Genomic DNA, 19,590 nt, shown 5'->3' on the forward strand with positions numbered 1-19,590 from the left:
CGCCCCTCCGTCAGGCCTCGCCCTCGTTCGGGCCCCGCTCCATCCCCGGGCCCAGTCGCCGGTCTCGCGCAGCGCCGAAGTCCCGCTCCCCTCAGCTCCGTGTCCAGTCACCAGCTGCGCTGGGCGCTGAGGGCCCGCCCCTACGTCAGGGAGTCCTCGCCCCCTCTCAGGCCCCGCCCCCCGCTCCGGACCCAGTCGCCGGCCGCGCTCCGTATGAGGTTCCGCCCCACCTCAGGTCCCGCCCCCAGCTCAGGGTCCAGTCGCGGGCCGCGCTCCGTGACGAGTCCCACCCTCCGTCAGGCCCCGCCCCCAGCTCCCGGCCCAGTCTCCGGCCGCGCTCCGTGACGAGGTCCCACCCCCGTCAGGCCCCGCCCCCAGCCCCGGGCCCAGTCGCGGGCCGCGCGGTGCCGAGGTCCCGCCCCACCACCCGCCCCGCCTTCAGGCTCTGCGCGCGGTCCGTGAGGCCCGCGGCTTCGCGTTCTGAGGCCGGTGGCCGGTGTCCGCCCCCGGGCCGTAGGTCGCGGGTTCGAGTCCTCGCGTCCCCGCCGGCCCCCGAGCCGGGCCCCGGCCCCGTCCCGCGAGCGCGGCCGTTGCGGGTGGGGTGGGCCCGGCGCGCGACGAATCTGCCGCTGCGAATCGGCGGGCGCGGCGGCGCGGCCTCGCGAGAGCGCGGGCGGCGCGGAAGCGGCGGGCGGCGGGCGGCGGGCGGGCGGCCGGGGCGGCGGAGCCCGCGCCCACCGCCGGCATGACGGGCCGCGTGTGCCGCGGCTGCGGCGGCACGGACATCGAGCTCGACTCGGCGCGCGGCGACGCCGTGTGCACCGCCTGCGGCTCGGTGCTCGAGGACAACATCATCGTGTCCGAGGTGCAGTTCGTGGAGAACAGCGGCGGCGGCTCCTCGGCCGTGGGGCAGTTCGTGTCGCTGGACGGTGAGCGGGCCGGGGCCGGGCGGGGGCGCCGGGGCCGTCCGGTGAGCGGGAGCCCGGGCCGGGGGCGGGGCCGAGCGGGACCAGGGAAACTGAGGCCGGCCGGGCGCGGGGCGTCTGCGTGGGTTCGACGGGACGGGGGAGCGGGAGGAAGCAGCTGTCCGTCCCCCGCCCCCCAGCGGGTGGGCTCAGTGGACGCTGCTTCCTGGGGAGCTGTCCCCGCGGGACGGGGGCGGCGAGTCCCACCGCTGTCACCGCGGGACCGTTTGCGGGAGACTGGAGCTGACTCAAGTGTTCTCTCCCGGTGCCCCAGGCAGCTCTGTGCAGCCTTGCAGGAAGCCGTCCTGGTGGCCATCCAGGCCTGTGGCCCCCTCCCTGGGCCTGCCGTGTCTGGGTTCAGGCGGGCGCTGTCCCTGTGCTGAAGGGCCCAGGGAGTGATGGGCTGGAGCATTGTCTCCCCCATGTTTTCTGTGGGGCTCCCAAGTGGTCTCAGCCCGCTGGGCAGCCGGCTGGACACAAGCACGCTGCCCAGGCCTCCTGATGCACCCGAACTCCTGCCCGATCCTCTGTGACCCTGGCCCCGTGCAGGAGATGCAGTCGCTCTCCCAGGCCACTCAGCCTTGGACGGTGCCAGGGTGGTCCTGTGTGTTTACCAAAAATGCCTCCAGGTGTTGGTGAGAGTCAAACCCAGTCTCCTGATGGGTGTAGGAAGATTTGACATCTCCACGTGGGGTCTTGCAGCCCATGAGCACCCTTGGGTGGGGCTTCTCTCTGCTCTGGGGGTCCCTTTGACACTGCTCCTAGCCTTGGTGATTTCCCCAACCCCTTTGTGCCCGTGGACACCTACCTGAGATCTCTTAGGGCTCCTCTGAGTTGTTTCGGTTTTTCCTTTTTGTTCGAAAGCAGCCCGTGGCTGGAATATGGCAGGATGACTAATCCCCCCCACCCCCAGGCCTTTTCCCACGACCTTGCTGAACTTAATGATTAGTTCTCGGACCGTGGCGTTTTCTGTGTTGCGTGTCGATGGGCGCTGCTAGATTCCTTCTTCTTCTCCGACTTTCCTTTTCCCACTGAGGGGAGTGTCTGCTCGCTTGCAAGGGGCTCCGGGCTCGTCCTTGGCAAGATGTGGGGGGTGGGTCACGGGCACGCTACAGCTGACCCGGACTGACCTCGAGGCTCCCCTTGTCCACCTGGGGCTCAGCCTTCGTGGTGTGGCAGCGCTGACATCCACAGTGCCCTGTTGAGGGGCTCATGTGTCCACTGCAGTGGCCAGTGGCTCGCCTGGATTGGACGGACTTTGTTTGGGTTTATATGGAGCAAACAGCTTCCACTGCACTCAGGGAACAAGCCGGGGGCTGTGGGGGTCCCTTCTCTTCTGCCGTGCAGGAGGGCGCCCAGGGGCTGGGAGGGCAGAAGTACCTCTGAGCGTTGCCGGGGTCGCTCCTGTCTGTGCCGGGTCACTCCCGTCAGTGCCAGGGTTGATCCCGTCTGTGCCGGGGTCGCTCCCCTGTGCCGGGTCGCTCCCGTCTGTGCCAGGTCACTCCTGTCTGTGCCGGGGTCGCTCCTGTCTGTGCTGGGTCACTCCCGTCTATGCTGGGGTCTCCTGTCTGTGCTGGGGTCGCTCCTGTCTGTGCTGGGGTCGCTCCTGTCTGTGCCAGGTCACTCCCATCTGTGCCGGGTCACTCCCATCTGTGCCAGGGTCGATCCCGTCTGTGCCAGGTCACTCCCATCTGTGCCGGGTCACTCCCATCTGTGCCAGGGTCGATCCCGTCTGTGCCAGGTCACTCCCATCTGTGCCGGGGTCACTCCTGTCTGTGTCGGGGTCGCTCCTGTCTCTGCTGGGGTCGCTTCTGTCTCTGCCGGGGTTGCTCCTGTCTCTGTGCTGGGGTTGCTCCTGTCCCTGTGTGTCACCCATGGCTGTGCCGGGGTCATTCCTGTCTCTGTGCCAGGGTTGCTCCTGTCTCTGCCGGCGTCACTCCTGTCTTTGCCGGCGTTGCTCCCGTCTCTGTGCATTCCCCACGGCTGTGCTGGGGCTGCTCCTGGTATTTGCAGAAGTTCTGGTGTGACCCCATGTCTTAGTGGTGGCCTGGGGCTGGCCTGGGGCTGGCCTGGATCCTTGACGCCATCTGCAGGTCTGTCGTGACCCTTCCTGTCACCATGGCTGTCCCTCGTGCTCAGAGCTCACTGTGCCTGTGCTTTGCTCTTGTCTCTCCTGACCTGGCATGGCCCCCTTCTGTGTTCTTCCAGGATGCTGGGGGGTCTGTCAGAGGGGAGGACAGACCAGAGCGTAGCCCCTGGCCAGAGGGAGGACGGGGCGGGGAGCGGGAGGACGGGCTGAGAGGGAGGACGGGGCGGGGAGTGGGAGGACGGGGCGGAGAGCGGGAGGACAGGCTGAGAGGGAGGACGGGGTAGGGAGCGGGAGGACAGGCTGAGAGGGAGGACGGGGCAAGGAGCGGGAGGACGGGCTGAGAGGGAGGACGGGCTGAGAGGGAGGGCGGGGCGGGGCGGGGAGTGGGAGGACGGGCTGAGAGGGAGGACAGGCTGAGAGGGAGGACGGGGCGGGGAGCGGGAGACGGGCTGAGAGGGAGGACGGGGCGGGGAGCGGGAGGACGGGCTGAGAGGGAGGACGGGGCGGGGAGCGGGAGACGGGCTGAGAGGGAGGACGGGGCGGGGAGCGGGAGGACGGGCTGAGAGGGAGGACGGGGCGGGGAGCGGGAGGACGGGCTGAGAGGGAGGACGGGCTGAGAGGGAGGACGGGCTGAGAGGGAAGACGGGGTGGGGAGTGGGAGGACGGGCTGAGAGGGAGGACTGGGCAGGGAGTGGGAGGATGGGCTGAGAGGGAGGACGGGCTGAGAGGGAGGACGGGGCCGGAGCAGAGGACAGTGTAAGAGGGAGGGTGAGCTGTTATATCCTTCCCGAGCTGCGACCGTGTGGCCCTGGCCTCCTCATCCCAGTCCTTCCCTGGGGTTTGGGAATCCTGGCTTTGCTTCCCAGGGGCCAGGCCTCTCTACAGGCTCCCAGTAGCCTTGCTGTCCCTCCGCTGTCCACTGGGAGATGGACCTGGCTGGGCATGATGTCCTGCCCTTTCACTTCAGCAAGTCTAGTGTGAGTTTCAAAAGTGCCGTATTAAAACTTTAGTTTTATATTATTTGAGCGGGGGCACACCTGGCAGTGCTCAGGGGTCGTTCCTGCTTGTGTTCAGGGGACCACATGGGGTGTCAGGGAATGAGCCCAAGTCAGCCACGCCCGAGGCAAGCACCCTACCTGCCCCTCAATCACAACTGTAAGGGGGGCGCCCACCTGCGCCAAGGCCTGCACTCCCCGGCCTCTTCCTTCTTGTCTGTCTTTCCTGGGGTGCGGGGTGGCTCCTGGGGCCCCCAGGGAGTGTTGGTCCATACTTCCAAGCTGTGTCCCTGGCCCCTTCGGCTCTTAAGAAAAGTCTGTTCTGCCTTTTTATCACTTCCCTCCTTAAGAACCCGGCTGGTCCGCCAACACAGTCCCTCTCCCTCTGACGCACAAATTCTGTTGTAAACTCCTCCTGGATTGATTTTCCCCACACCTGGCTGTGGTCAGGGCCTACTCCTTGTTCTGCACTTACCAATTCTTCCTAGGGGGCTTGGGGGACCCTTTGGGGTTCTGGGGCTTGAACCCAGGTCAGCATGTGCAAGGCAAGTGCCCTATTTGCTCTACTATCTCTTCATCCCCCCAATTTTTTTTATTTTAACTTTTGTGTTTGTGCCACTCCTGGTGATGATCAGAGTTTACACCTGGCTTTACGCTCTGGCATCTTTCCTAGAGAAATTTGGGGTACAAAATGGGGTATCGGGTATTGGACCTGGGTTTGGCCGTGTGCACAGAGTATCTAAACCCCTGATGTCTAGCCCTGGCCCTCCTTCCTGCGAGGGGCAAATGGCATCTTCCTCAGGGCTGAGTAGTGTTCTGTGGATACCATGCTGGTGCTCTGTTTGCCCCCGCCTGGCACTGTGCTGTTCTTGGTCGCCAGCACAGGCCTCAGTCCTGCTGACCTTTCTCCTCGGCCTGCCCTTGTACCCTCGATGCACTCCCACCCTGCCTCCACCCCAGCCACATCCCCACTGGACACTGCCCGGTGGGTGAGCCCTGTCCACCCGCTTTTCCAGTTGTGCCCATGGCTGAAAACTCAAGTGAGTGTATGTACTTGCGTGTGAGTGCATGTGCTTGTGAGCATGTGAGTGCATGTGAGTGCTTCTGTGTGAGCACATACGCATGCCTGTGTGGACACGTGTGATTGCATGTTCCTGAGTGAATGTGCTTGCATGTGTGTGTACATGTCAGTGCCTCCATTTGTCGTGGTGGGAATGTGTGTGTGTGTGTGTGTGTGTGTGAGAGAGAGAGAGAGAGAGCGAGCGAGCGAGCGAGCGAGAGAGAGAGAGAGAGAGAGAGAGAGAGAGAGAGAGAGAACATGTGAGTGTGGCCATGTGCACGGGAAGTGGGTGTCTCGGGGTCCAGGAAGGGCCAGGAGGAGGTGGGAGCTGGAGGGACGGCTCTGCTTGCCGGTGCGATTTGCCTCCTGCTCAGCTGCAACTTTCTCCCTGTGACCCGGGAAGGGAGGATCCCCCGAGTGCCCATCCTGACAGGCTGACAGGCTCAGGAGACTGTACCGCGAGGCTTCGCACTTGTGGAGGAGGCTGAGTGGGGGTGACCGCCATGGTGAGAGCCAAGACGACTGATGGTGTCCTTGCGTTCCAGGTGCCGGCAAGACCCCGACCCTGGGCGGCGGCTTCCACGTGAACTTGGGCAAGGAGTCGAGAGCGCAGACGCTGCAGAACGGTGAGGCCCAGGGCGCTGCTGCAGCCCCTGCCCCGACACCCCATTTCCTGAGCACCAACACTCCAGTGGCTGCAGCTTGCCAGCAGTGCCATCACCTCGGGACTCAGTGGCCCCTCAGGTGTCACCCCCAGGGCCCTGGCCCTCCTGGTCCCACCCCAAGTGTGCCGAGCCCGAGTGGGCCTTGACGCTTGCTGCGCCGTGGCCTGTGCCACATGCCAGGCCCTGCCCCCTGCTCAGCTCTAGATATGGGTCGTGCGCTGGGGCCACTGTCTTGCTCTCTGGAGGGCCCGACTGTCCAGCCCCAGCGTGGACTCGGCAGCTGTGGCCAGGGCAGACCAGCGTTGGGCCCTTTGCTCTCCGCTTCTGTCTTATGGTGCTCCCTTTCCTCATCTCAGCCCCGAGCTTCTGGGCTGGGGTCCCGCTTCAGGAAGACCACAGTGCCCAGGGGCCCGGGATTGGCCCAGTCTCTCCCGTCCTGGGGTGGGCTCTGGGCCCTGTGGCCTGTGGTCGCTGGATGTTACCTGCTCCCTTGTGTCTCAGGGCGGCGGCAGATCCATCACCTGGGAAACCAGCTGCAGCTGAACCAGCACTGCCTGGACACCGCCTTCAACTTCTTTAAGATGGCCGTGAGCAAGCACCTGACGCGCGGGCGCAAGCTGGCACACGTCATTGCCGCCTGTCTCTACCTGGTCTGCCGGACCGAGGGTACACCCCGTATCCTTCCTGCTGGGGCCCTGGCCCGGGGTCCTCCCCCTACTCTCTTCCCAGCTTGCATGCTCGTGCTTCTGGCCAGCCCTTGGTGAGGGTGTGGGGGGCAGGGAACCTTCTGCTCGCCCCTCTCAGGGCCCGTTTTCACTCCAGCTGCAGGGCATCCACGGGGCCCGGCTCGGGCCCCCAATGTCACAGGCTTGCCTGAAAGACCTTGTGAGTCTTGAACTGTATCAGTGTAGACGTGAAGATCACCAGGTCTTTCGGGACCTGCCCCCAGCATCACTCACAGCTGGGTGGCCTCCTGTGCCCTCAGTGCTGTCTGTGCCGCACCAGCAGCGTGCCCGTGTGGCTCGGCAGGGCAGGTGGGCTTGGTGTCACTGCCTCCAGGATTCCAGGGGCTGTGGTGGCTCTGGGATCTGGCCCAGCTTCTGTGTCCTCCATAGCATGAGGACGCTCACAGTGGAAGGATTGCCAGAGGCCAGGCACCCTGGAGACCAGATAGTGAGGGGGCTGGTGCTGTGTGCTCCCACAGGCGGAGGTGTGCTCCCACAGACAGGGTGTGTGTGTGTGTGTTCCCACAGACAGGAGGGGTGGGTGTGTGCTCCCACAGACGGGGTGTGTGTGTGTGTGCTCCCACAGACGGAGTGGGTGGGTGTGTGCTCCCACAGACGGGGTGGGTGGGTGTGTGCTCCCACAGACGGGGTGAGTGTGTGTGTGCTTCCACAGACGGGGTGGGTGGGTGTGTGCTCCCACAGACGGGGTGGGTGGGTGTGTGCTCCCACGGACGGGGTGGGTGTGTGTGTGCTCCCACAGACGGGGTGGGTGGGGGTGTGCTCCCACAGACGGGGTGTGTGTGTGTGTGCTCCCACAGACGGGGTGGGTGGGTGTGTGCTCCCACAGACGGGGTGGGTGGGTGTGTGCTCCCACAGACGGGGTGGGTGGGGGTGTGCTCCCACAGACGGGGTGGGTGGGGGTGTGCTCCCACAGACGGGGTGGGTGGGGGTGTGCTCCCACAGACGGGGTGGGTGGGGGTGTGCTCCCACGGACGGGGTGGGTGGGTGTGTGCTCCCACGGACGGGGTGGGTGGGGGTGTGCTTCCACAGATGGGGTGGGTGTGTGTGTGCTCCCACAGAGGGGTGGGTGGGTGTGTGCTCCCACGGATGGGGTGGGTGTGTGTGTGCTCCCACGGACGGGGTGGGTGGGTGTGTGCTCCCACAGAGGGGTGGGTGGGTGTGTGCTCCCACAGACGGGGTGGGTGGGGGTGTGCTCCCACAGACGGGGTGGGTGTGTGTGTGCTCCCACAGATGGGGTGGGTGGGTGTGTGCTCCCACAGAGGGGTGGGTGGGTGTGTGGTCCCACAGGCGGTGGTGTGCTCCCACAGACGGGGGTGACAGGGTGTGTGCTCCCACGGACGGGGTGGATGGGTGTGTGTGTGCTCCCACAGACAGGAGGGGTGGGTGTGTGCTCCCACAGATGGGGTGAGTGGGTGTGTGCTCCCACGGACGGGGTGAGTGGGTGTGTGCTCTCACAGGCGGGGGTGTGCTCCCACAGATGGGGTGGGTGGGTGTGTGCTCCCCCAGACGGGGGTGTGGTCCCACAGGCGGGGGTGACAGGGTGTGTGCTCCCACAGAGGGGTGGGTGGGTGTGTGTTCCCACAGAGGGGTGTGTGGTCCCACAGGCGGGTGTGTGGTCCCACAGACGGGGGTGACAGGGTGTGTGCTCCCACAGAGGGGTGGGTGGGTGTGTGCTCCCACAGACGGGCGTGTGGTCCCACAGGTGGGGGTGACAGGGTGTGTGCTCCCACAGACGGGGGTGATGGATGTGTGCTCTCATGGATGGGGTGATCGGTGTGTGCTCCCACGGGTGCGGGGGACGGTGTGTGCTCCCAGGCTGACCTGCCTGGATGTCCGGCCTCCTTGGCTGCGTGCTCAGCCTGGGTGCCTGGCCAGGCCTGCTTCTTGTCGCCTGGTGGACATGCAGTATCGGGGCTTCTTCTGCATCCCGCCCGCCTTTCTCCCTGGCGCCACCATAAAAAACCCAGGCCTAGGAACTGGGATGTTGCCAGCTCCTTTGTGCACACCGGGCCTGGCCAGCCACCCTCTGCCCTTGTGGGAGTGGATGTTGGATCGCTGGTGCCCAGCTGAGGTCAGTGAGCATGTATGTCCAGGAGATGGCGCCCTCCAGCCCCGGAGCTCAGCTGCAGGGCTGGCACCAGCCCGGGGTGCTGTCAGAGCCAGCCTTGTTCCCCGACGCTGAGTGCGTACCTCTCTCCTGTGCTCGGCAGGGACCCCTGGGGGGTTGCGTGCATGGCAGGCGCCTGACCCCGCACTGTCTACCCTCGCGGGGACCTGGCTGAGCTCCCTCGGAAGACTTTCTGTTCGGAGAGATCAGCGTGTTCATGTATTCCTCAGACTAGGCTGGCTGGGGCATTCCCTTCAACCCGGACGGTGAGGGAAGTAAGTGTGGCAGTGCTCCCAGGGCCAGCTACACTCCTGTGCTTGTGTGACAGTGTGTGCAGGGAGCGCTATGTGTAGCTATGTGAGCAGTGAGTGGGGGCTGTGTGTGTGTGTGTGTGTGTGTGTGTGCGTGTGTGCAGGGAGCGGCTGTATGTGTAACTATGTGAGCAGTGAGTGGGGTCTCTGTGTATGTGTGTGCAGGGAACACTGTGTGTAACTGAGCAGTGTGTGGGGTCCATGTGTATGTGTGTGTGTGCAGGGAGTGCTGTGTTAACTATGAGTAGTGAGTGGGGTCTGTGTGTATATGTATATGTGTATGTTTGTGTGCAGGTTGCGCTGTGTGTAACTATGAGCAGTGAGTGGGGTCCGTGTGTGTGCAGAGAGCGGTGTGTAACTAAGTGAGCAGTGAGTGGGGTCTGTGTGTGTATGTGTGTGTGCAGGGAGCGGTGTGTAACTGTGAGCAGTGAGTGGGTCTGTGTGTGTGTGTGCATGTGTGTGTGTGTGCAGGGAGCGCTGTAACTGAGCAGTGAGTGGGGTCTATGTATGTGTGCAGGGAGCACTGTGTGTAACTATGTGAGCAGTGTGTGGGGTCCGTGTGTGTGTGTGTGTGTATGGAGTGCTGTGTGAGTGGGGTCCGTGTATGTGTGTGTGTGCAGGGAGTGCTGTGTGTAACTACGTGAATAGTGGGGTCCGTGTGTGTGACTGCAGGGATTATCTCAGAACACCCGTGGTGGTGGCGGCAGCTGTGCCCTACCCTTGCTGTGCGTGCTGAGCTCTTGTACACTCAGGGTCGGCAGTGACCTGATTCGTAGAGGGTCCCCAGGTCCTGTGTCAAGATTGCTGCGTGCAGGTAGTGTGACGTGCTCCCCAGGTGCTCAGAAGGGGCACTGCCTTGCCAGGCCTCCCAGCTGGGGCATCAGGTCCAGCCGGTGGCACTTCCAGGAGTCTGACTGGCTTGCAGCCTTTCCTGCAGCCAGGGCGGGTGAGCCTGCGCCCTGCCCGAGCCCGCCCACCTTTCCTCCCCTCCCTCCATTCCCAGCAGTGCCCGGGAACCCATGGGATGTTGGGGACTGAACTGGGGGTCGACTCTGCTAGGCAAACACTCCCCCGTGGTATCTTTCCCGTCTTGGGCATTTGAGGGTCACTGCTGACTCCTGGCAGGGCCCATGGGTTCAGTGGCAGAGCACTGCCCCAGCATTGCCCAGGTCCAGCTGCCTGTCGGTGTCACAGAGCTCTCTGGTGGGTGCCCTTCCCACGGAGCTGGCACAGAGCTGCTCCAGCCCCTCCTTGCCAGCACCCAGTCATGTCCACACCCTGAGGGGCTCTGTGGGCTCCCTCTGTCCTGCTGGCTCCCTTGGCAGACCCTGGCTGCTGCCGTGGGCCGGGTGCGTCCCACATGCTCTGCATGTCACTGGCCACCATCTGCACATTTGAGCAGGGTCACGGCCAGGCCACCCGCCCACATGCCGTGTCTTTAGAGCCGAGTGCAGGGACAGGCGCTCGGGCCTGTGGCGGTGGGGGTGCCCCCATGGGTCCATGGGGAAGGCAGGCGCGGTCCATCTGCTCCTTGACCCAGCCTCAGACATGCTTCTGGACCTCAGTGACCTGCTCCAGGTAGGCCCCTCCTTCGTGGGTGGGGTGGGGGTGGGGACTGGGTCCTCCCGCTGCCCTATGAGCCCCAAGGTGGATGGCAGGCCTCAGGTATGACTTGGCCTCATGTTTGGGCCACACAGCGGTGCTCAGGGATCACTCGGCTGGGGTGCCCAGGCTGGAACCCCGGTTGCCCATGTGCAGAGTGAGCGCCTTACCTGTCTTCCTTCTCTAGCCCTTTGCTTCTTTCCTGGGCCTCTGGGTGCAACCCTGGCCCCGGGGTGCCCCCGCACAGAGCTGGCCTGCGTGTCCTCCATAGGTGAACGTGTACGTCCTGGGGAAAACCTTCCTGCTGCTGGCCCGAGAGCTGTGCATCAACGCGCCGGCCATCGGTGAGTGCGACGGGCACCTTCCCAGTCTGGTCAGAGGGCGACACTGCCCGGGGGTGAAGTGGGGGGGCGTGCGGTTCACGCCTGCTACAGGCGAACTGCGTGTGGCTCTTCGTTGAAACTTTATTATGAAAACCCACTTTAAATAGACAAACTATTCTGAGTGACTTTTCCCTGCTTGATGGGAAGGGAAGGCCTTACGTTCAGCTCAGGACAGGAGCTGAGATGGGGGAGGACGGTCGGCAGGTGGCACAGCGCCACTGGCGGGGCCTAGGCTGGGCTGAGCCCCCACTGAGGCCCGCGGCCACCGTGAGCAGGCCCCCCACAGCGCCGGGCACCACGCGGACAGCGGCTTCCCGGCCCCCACCGAGCCACGGGTGTGACTCAGGCATAGAAGATGAGCTCGGGGATCTGGCCACCCTGGACGCCAGTGCCGTTGGTGCTGTCCGAGGAGCACTGGAACTGGAAGGTCACCTTCCCGCACTGCACCTCGGTCATGCCCTCCTGCCCAAAGTAGCTGAGCTCGCTGCCGTCCAGGACGGCACTGGCCGTGTAGAAGGCGTCCTGCTCCACCTGCACTGGGTGCTCGAACCACACAGGGAAGGTGTGGCTGGAGCCATCGGACACAAATGTGGTCAGGTTCTGCGCCAGGACCACCCCCAGCCGCTTGAGTTCAATCCTCACGCTGTACTCGGCCCTGCCCGAGCTGGACCCGTACAGGCCCAGGCCCGCGATGAACACCCGCCGGTCCACGGCGAACTGGATGCTGTCGCATCGGCCACGGTAGCGCCACTGGTTGCTGCGGTAGGCGGAGGACTGGAAGCGGTGGCACCGCTGTGGTGCGAGGCCGCGGCGCTTGGCCAGCGGGAAGTCCAGCGGGGGCTTGTTGGCCGCGGTGTACCACAGGAAGATGTTGTGGGTCTCCTCCAGCGTGAGGATGTCCGACTGCGCAGCGCCATTGGCGAACTCCTCCAGCGTCATGGTGGGGATGCGCACGCGGTACAGGGCCGGCCCCAGCACGTGCCGCTTGTTCTGCGGGGTGGCGGGCAGGCCCTGCCTCTTGCACTCAGCCTCCGCCCAGCTCAGCACCGCCTCGAACACCACCGCCTCATTGGTGTTCAGCGCCTCCCGCGCCACGATGACCTCCAGCGTCTGCCAGTCGATCTCGCAGAAGCCCTCGGACCGCAGTGCCATCTCGGCCTGCGCGTCGATCACCTCCCAGCAGCGCTGGGTCAGCTCGGGCTCCTCGAAGAGCCGGCTCTGGGACAGCAGCACGCACGCGTTCCTGGCCTCCAGGCTGGTCTCCAGGAAGCTGACGCAGGCCTTGGCCAGCGCGGGGACGATGTACTTCTTGGCAGCATAGAGCGTGGCCAGCACTGTGTCCGCCTCTAGGTCGATCTCATCGCTGTACAGGTACCTGGTGGGGCAAGGGCGCGTCAGAGGCCCCCTGTGTGAGAGCCGGGGTGGCGGGGCTCCCCACCACTCCAGGCTGCCGAGGGGCCCACTCACTTCAACAAGATGAGAAACGCTGCCGGCTCCACGTCGGGGATGTGGATCTCCGACTTGATCTCAGCCAGGTCCCCGTAGAACATGGCGTAGAAGACGGAGCTCCCGACAGCCAACACGTACTGCAGGTGGACCAAAGCACGCTGAGCCGGCAGGGCCCTCCCGCCGCGCCCCCCTGGGGAGAGGCCGGCCGCACCGACCTTGTGAGCAGGCACTCTGCGGGCTGTGCCCGGGGGTCCCACGACGAAGTGGACGTCAGCCATGAGCTCATTGTTGAACATCAGAGCGTTCCTGCGAGGGCACGGGCAGGGACTGGGGCGGGCCCGGGGGCGCGGGGGCGGGGGCCGCGGGGCGCAGGGGGCGCGCGGGGCGCGCGGGACGGGAGGGCGGGCGGGGCCGGCTCACCTCTCGCGCAGGGTGGGGTGGAACGACTGCCAGTTGGGGCTCTCGGGGTTGTTGTTGTCGGGCGCGGGCGGCGCGGGGGGCGGCGGCGGGGCGGGGAGCGGGGCGCTGGGCGGGCCTTTCCTGCCCGCGGCGGCGGCGCCCGCTGCGCCCGCGTTGCTGTTGGCGATGTCCGTGGCGGCGGCGGCGCCCGGCGCGGGGTACAGCTCCGCGGCCATCTTCGCGGGCAGGGCGGCCGCCGCGCGCGGGCAGGGCGGCGCTCCGTGCACCCTGGCCCCGTGCGCCCTGGCGGCGCGCCGGGGCCGCGGCAGCGGCGGCGCCAGCACCAGGAGCGCGGCCAGGCACTGCGCCACCCGCCCGTGCAGGCAGGCCAGGGGCAGCAGCATGGGGCGCGGCGGCCGCTCGCCCGGCGCAGGGCTCGCCCAGCGGCCGCCGCCCGCCCCCGGTCACGGCGCGTCACGGCGCGGCGCGGCGCGCCTGGAGGCCCCGCCCCGAGCGTGACCTGTCTGCGAGGCCCCGCCCCGAGCGTGACGTTTTTTGTGAGGCCCCGCCCTCGGCACTCGCTCCGCCCCGAGCGTGACGTGCCCGCGAGGCCCCGCCCTCGGCGCTCGCTCCGCCCCGAGCGTGACGTGCCCGCGAGGCCCTGCCCCGTCGCTGGCTTCAGGCGCCCACCCGCCCGCCCTGTTGCCACAGGCGTTGCCGGTGTGAGTGCCAGCCTCTGTTGGGGGGTATCCCGCAGGGGCCCGAGCGTTAGGGCCAGGATCCGTGGTTCGGCCGGCGTTTCTGTCCCGCTTGAGGCACCCTGCAGGCCCCTCCCATGGGCCCGGGAGGTTCGGCGCGGGGCCCCTGCCCCCCAGTGCCTTTGGCTTTTCCTGGGCGTGCCTTACGCGCCGTGTCCGTTCGCCGGGGCACTCGGTACACTCCCACGCAGGCAGTTAGCGGCGAGGCGCGTGTCTGATTCAACCCTTGCTCCGTGGCCGAGGGTGTGCCGCGTTCCCTGCGTGTGTCCTTCCAGTGCCTATTCTGTGTCCCGTGATTGTGTTCCATGTCCTGTGTCCCGTGTCGTGGTCCGTGTCCTGTGCCCTATGTCCTGTGTTGTGTGTCTGTGTCCCATATCTGTGGCTTGGTGGTTCATGTCTTGCTGAGATCTGTGTTTGTTTCAGGTATTCTGTGTCCCATGTCTGTGTCCCTGTCGCATCTATATCCCGTGTCTCTGTGTTGTGTGTGCTCCGTCCTGTGTCTCTGTCCGTGTTTCTGCTCTCTGCTTGGCTTCTGTCTGGTGGCCTGCACCCCTGTCTGTGCGCTGTGTCCCTTGTCTCTTGCCTGTGCCCTGGAGGCGTGTTCTCTGGCACACTGAAACTCCTGTCATCCATGGAGCCTGTGGAAAGACACGTCTCTGGGCCACCAGGTTCAAAGCAAGAATATCACGGGAGGGTGTCTGTGTCACTGCCCTTTTGTCCTCACTTGGCGTGTTCGTTGGCTTTCACTTCCTGGCCCACTGGCCTGCAGCTCCTCCCCAGGCTCTGCTTGGACGCCCCCTTGTCACGCAGTGCCTTCTCTCGTGCTGGGCCCTCCTGTCCTTCCCGTCCAGGCTTGTCTGCCCGTCAGCTGCTGTCCGGCCGGGCTCGTGTGACTATGAGTGGGCAGAGCATGTTGGCAGGCCGAGGGCAGGGCACCAGCCGGACTCAGCACCGCGTGTCCCTGCAGACCCTTGCCTGTACATTCCGCGCTTCGCCCACCTGCTGGAATTCGGTGAGAAGAACCACGAGGTGTCCATGACGGCGCTGCGGCTCCTGCAGCGGATGAAGCGGGACTGGATGCACACGGGCCGGCGGCCCTCAGGGCTCTGCGGGGCAGGTAGGCGCGGGGCTGCCCGCCCTTTCCGTCCTTGCTCTTCCCTCCTGTCCCTGTGCCTGCCGGATTCCCTGGCTCCCTTCCCGTCTTCTCTGTCCCTACCATATTCCTTCTCCCTTCTCCTGGTCCCCGCCTCCTGGCCCCTTTCTCTTCGGCCCTGTCACTGTCCCGCACGGCCCTCACCTGCCTGAACGCGGGAGGATGCGGCTCTGCAGAGAGGCCCCTGTCCCCGGGGCCCACCCTGCCCTCCCGTGTCCACAGCGCTGCTGGTGGCTGCCAGGATGCATGACTTCCGGAGGACCGTGAAGGAGGTGATCGGCGTGGTCAAGGTGTGCGAGTCGACGCTGCGCAAGAGGTGGGCGAGGAGGGTCTGTGGGGCGTGGCCGCTGCGCAGGTACACAGAGGGCGGCCACGGCGGGGCCGGGACGTGGGTGAGTGACAGCTGTGGCCCTCACGTCCTCCGGCTGCGCAGGCTCACGGAGTTCGAGGACACCCCCACCAGCCAGCTGACCGTAGACGAGTTCATGAAGGTGGACCTGGAGGAGGAGTGTGACCCCCCCTCGTACACGGCGGGGCAGCGCCGCCTGCGCATGAAGCAGGTACTGGCGGGTCTGCTGCCCTGGGAAGCTGCGGGGCGGGGGCGCGAGGCTCACTGTCGCCCACCCCACAGCTGGAGCAGGTCCTGTCCAAGAAGCTGGAGGAGGTGGAAGGTGAGTGAGGAGCCCCCGGGCCCTGTGCCCTGCGTGGCCACGCGTGACCCAGCTCTGTGTGCAGGTGAGATCTCCAGCTACCAGGACGCCATCGAGCTCGAGCTGGAGAGCAGCCGGCCCCGGGCCAAGGGTGCCCTCGGTGGCCTGAGCAGAGACGGTGCGTCCCCCACGGCCCACATGCCTCGGCCATCCCCAGGTCCCCGAGGGTGGGCTCGGGCGGGGTCTCTGAACGGTGGGCGTTTGGGCCAGTTCCACCTTCCCTGCATCAGGCTCTGTCCCGTCCTGGGGGCACGTCCCCTCTGCCAAGCCTTTGTTGAGACACACGGGTGCTCTGCGGCTGCCCCCGCCAGTGGCATCACCACACACGCAGGCTTGTGGCCCCGTGTGGGGCGGCCCCGGTGCTGCTGACGTCTAGGCCGCTCGCTCCTAGGCTGCCTCGAGGACGCTGCCTGCAGCTTGTTTGGCGAGGAGGACGCTGAGGATGAAGAGCTGGAGGTGGCTGCCAGCCACCTGAACCAGGACTTCTGCCGGGAGCTCTGCGGCCTTCCCAGCACCTCCGACGGGGCCGGGGGCCCGGACGGGGATGGCAGGGTCCCTGCCCTCGAGTCCCTGCTGGGGCCCCTGCCCACGGCGGCCAGCCTGGGCATCTCGGACTCCATCCGGGAGTGCATCTCCTCCCAGAGCCGCACCCCAAGTGCGTGCCCGCGGGGACTGTCAGCATGGGGAGGATGGGTGGCGGCGCCTGGGACCCCGACACTGTGTGCTGGGCCGGGAGGGTCAGGCCGGGCCGGGCCGGGAAGCTGGGTTCCTGCCCAGGCCACGCTGAACCACGCTCTCCACAGAGGACGCGTCTGTGGATGGCGAGCTGGACCTCAGTGGCATCGACGACCTGGAGATTGACAGGGTGAGCGCGTGGCTCTGCACCGAGCCCGGCGGGTGGGTCCTGTCTCAAGGGCACAGGAAGGGCCCGTGGTGCTGACTCGCGTCAGGCGTCTGTGCTCTATCCCAGTACATCCTCAATGAGGCCGAGGCCCGAGTGAAGGCCGAGCTGTGGATGCGGGAGAACGCTGAGTACCTGCGCGAGCAGAGGGGTGAGCCGGCCCCGCACACTGTCCCTGCCCTCTCCCCGGCCCCGTCTGCTGTCACCAGTCCTGCCTCGCTCTCCCCAGCTCTGCCCTGCTGCCCCTGTCTTCAGTTTTTTTTCCTTATCCTGCCCTTGTCCCCACCCTTGCCCTGCTGTCCTCACCCAGGCCCCAGGATCCCTGACCTTTCCATCTTGCTGTCCCTGCCCGACCTTGACCCCCACCCCCGCCTCCCACCCCATCTCCACCTCCTTTGTCCGCATCCCGCTCTCTGTCCGCCTACCTCTGGCTCTGATGCAGGCTGTCGGTCTTGCAGAGAAGGAGGCCAGGATCGCCAGGGAGAAGGAACTGGGCATCTACAAGGAACACAAGGTGGGCCGGGACACGCCAGCCTCTCCCCGACACCTGGGCGGGGGCTGGCCTTGTCCTATGTGAGCCTTTTCCCAGAGCCTCTCGCTGAGCAGGGGAGCGTGGGAGCCCCCTGTCCAGGCCCCACTCATTATGTGTGCCCCCCAGCCCAAGAAGTCGTGCAAGCGCCGTGAGCCCATTCAGGCCAGCACGGCCGGCGAGGCCATCGAGAAGATGCTGGAGCAGAAGCGGATCTCCAGCAAGATCAACTACAGCGTGTTGCGCGGCCTGGACACCAAAGGGGCACCAGCGGCGGGGGACGTGGCGTCTGAGCAGCGGCCCAGCGCCAGGAGGCCACCCCGCAAGCCACCGGCCAGCAGGAGCCGGGCACGGCCTGAAGCTGCCGTGCCAGGCGTAGGGAAGAGGTTTGTATAGGGCGGGCCAGGGAGGGGTCCCCAGAGAGGAGCAGGGCCCACTCCCACCGCGCTCTGGCTCCTGCCACACCTGCCGTGAGGCCCGAGGGCCCTGCTGGAGGCCTGGGAGCCCCTGGTCCGGGAGGGCTGGCTTTCCTGCCAGGGCGGGAGCAGTCTCCAGAGCCGGTAGCTGCACCCCTCCTGCCCCCTCCCAGCTGCGGGTACCCCAGGCCTCCCAACACCTCAGAACCGCGAGCTGGGCTGTGGCCCTGGAGCAGTGCGGGGACGCCTCTGAGCCCTGTCCTGCTCTCTTCCAGGCTGCGGCCCCTGGTGTCCACTCAGCCGACCAAGAAGGCACTGGGAGAGGTGCGTTGTGGCCGCTGCCACCTCGGGGTGCAGGCCCAGGCCATGCAGCCCTTGAGGGTGGGAGACCTGGGCCCCGCAGGCAGTAGAGGGCCACGCCCCTCAAGGTTGCTGCCCCTCTTCGGCAGGCCCTGCGCCCCCCGGGCTCCCCGGCCTTCGGAGCCGAGCCGCCCCTGCCCACGGTGGCCGTGGTGGTGGAGAGTGGGCCTGTGTCCTACCACCCTGCTGAGGATGCGGACGAGGAGGAGCCCGAGGAGGAGGATGGGGAGCACTGTGTGAGCGCCCTGCAGATGCTGGGCGGCAATGGTGAGGCCGCAGGTGCCGGACCCCGTGCCCCAGAGTCCCGCAGAGACCAGGCGTTGCCCTGCTCCCCGGCTCTCCCGGCCCCCTGGCTCCCCCGGTCCCCGGGTTCCTGAGGCTCCCCGGTTCCCCGGTTCCCGTGGTTCCGTGCTGGGCCTGGTGGCCTCACAGGTCCCGATGCTCTGCAGATTACGGCTGTGACGGCGACGAGGACGACGGCTTCTGAACATAGCCACACGTCCCATCCTGGCGGTGCCTGCACTGAGACTCTGGGAGACAAGGGGGCGCGACCTCGCACCCCCTCTCAGCTCCGTGGCCGTGCCCTGGGGACCGTATTCTGAGCAGTGCAAGGGCTGTCACCGTCCAGCAGAGGGCACTGGACTTGGCACTGGCCTGGCCCCTCCTGGGGTGCTGTGGGCAGCAGCAGGTGGGTCTGAGTCAGGGACCAGCCCGTGCTGTCTGGGGCCCCCGCCCCCTCTCACTGGCTCAGGGACGCTGGGCTGCAGCCCCTGACCAGCGACACTCGGCAGGACGGCCCGTGCAGGGCCCATGTGTGGCGGTTGCTTCTGGAGCCAGACTTGGCTCTCCCGGAGAGGAGCCCGGGGTCCCCCAAACCTGCGCCCAGCCGCGGTGACCCCACCAGCAGGCATTGCCCCCCTCCCTGCCCAGTCTCTGGGCCTGTGAGGTCTTGGAGTGGGCACCAGCTCTGCCCCGTGAGGCCCAGGAGATGATGGGGTGGCTGGCCTCCGCGTGGCCCTGGCCTGGCTGGGGCTTCTGGAAGCTGCTGCGGAGGGGCCAGTGGTGGAACAAAGACCAGTTACTTGAGCGGAGCTGTGGCGTGATTCCTGCAGCATGGGGGCCTGTGCTGAGAGGCAGGCGGGGCGGGTGTCTGCCGGGCTGTCCTGTTTGGTTCAGTGAGATGAGGTGGAGAGATGAGATGAGGGCTCTGTTGGTGTGGAGGGGAGCAGCCCCTCGAGAGCCCGGCCAGACAGTGGGGTCAGCCGGCTGTGCCAGGGAGCCAGGGCAGAGGGTAACAGGGGGGTCAGCCAGCCATGCCAGGGAGCCGGGGCAGAGGGTAAGGGGGGTCAGCCGGCCGTGCCAGGGAGCCGGAGCAGAGGGTAAGGGGGGTGTCAGCCGTGCCAGGGAGCCGGGGCAGAGGGCATGGGGGGTGTGAGCTGGCCGTGCCAGGGAGCCAGGAGGATAAGGGGAGGCCCAGCCCAGGAGACCAGCATGTGTGGGCAGGGCAGGGCAGAGCAGGGCTCCCCTGAGAAACCAAGGTGAGGGCATACAGCCTTGGGGCACGGAGTCTGTGCCCTGTGCTTACCCTGCTGCATCTGCACCCCCAGGGCCAGGGGCACAGCGACACTTCAGGCTGGTGACCACATGCCCGTGGAGGCAGCTGGGCCCGGGGCAGGGTGTCTGCACTGGGGGGTTCCCAGCCTGAGTGAGGCTGGAGCTGCGCCCTGACCCAGCCCTCCGTGGCAGAGTTCCCGCCCACCTGCATGCCGGGCTCTAGCACAGACCATGCCCCCCTTCTCAGGGCGCCTGTTCCCCCAAACCCCGCATCTGCGTCCCAGGAGTTTGGCCCCGCTGGGAAGCCCAGCCCCCTCTGGGCCGTGGGTGCCCGCAGTTGAGGCTGCTCCCAAGACAGGGCGCCCCTTGGCCCTGAGGGCTGGGGGGTGCGGCCCAGGAGCCTCAGGGCTATTCTCAGCAGTGCCCGTGTCGCCCATG

At 66.4% G+C, this 19,590-nt stretch overlaps 2 protein-coding genes across 2 annotated transcripts; one reads left to right on the forward strand and one right to left on the reverse strand.

The window, feature by feature from the left end:
• Positions 1-440: 440 nt before the first annotated feature.
• On the forward strand, positions 441-18,689 carry BRF1 (BRF1 RNA polymerase III transcription initiation factor subunit). The gene is made up of 18 exons (XM_004603610.2): positions 441-929; positions 5,655-5,735; positions 6,276-6,449; positions 10,485-10,516; positions 10,812-10,884; positions 14,497-14,646; positions 14,905-14,998; positions 15,116-15,242; positions 15,314-15,353; positions 15,418-15,510; positions 15,784-16,047; positions 16,196-16,257; positions 16,363-16,444; positions 16,752-16,807; positions 16,952-17,208; positions 17,514-17,562; positions 17,688-17,865; positions 18,048-18,689. The coding sequence occupies exons 1-18, from the start codon at positions 746-748 to the stop codon at positions 18,083-18,085; spliced, it is 2,034 nt and encodes a 677-aa protein (XP_004603667.2). The 5' UTR covers positions 441-745; the 3' UTR covers positions 18,086-18,689.
• BTBD6 (BTB domain containing 6) lies at positions 10,987-13,238 on the reverse strand. Its single transcript, XM_055130551.1, has 4 exons — positions 12,793-13,238; positions 12,588-12,678; positions 12,391-12,509; positions 10,987-12,298 (listed from the first exon to the last, which is right to left on the reverse strand). The coding sequence occupies exons 1-4, from the start codon at positions 13,173-13,175 to the stop codon at positions 11,266-11,268; spliced, it is 1,626 nt and encodes a 541-aa protein (XP_054986526.1). The 5' UTR covers positions 13,176-13,238; the 3' UTR covers positions 10,987-11,265.
• Positions 18,690-19,590: the final 901 nt, after the last annotated feature.

This window comes from Sorex araneus, chromosome 3 (assembly GCF_027595985.1).
Source record: "Sorex araneus isolate mSorAra2 chromosome 3, mSorAra2.pri, whole genome shotgun sequence".
In the NCBI taxonomy this organism is placed as follows: domain Eukaryota; kingdom Metazoa; phylum Chordata; class Mammalia; order Eulipotyphla; family Soricidae; genus Sorex; species Sorex araneus.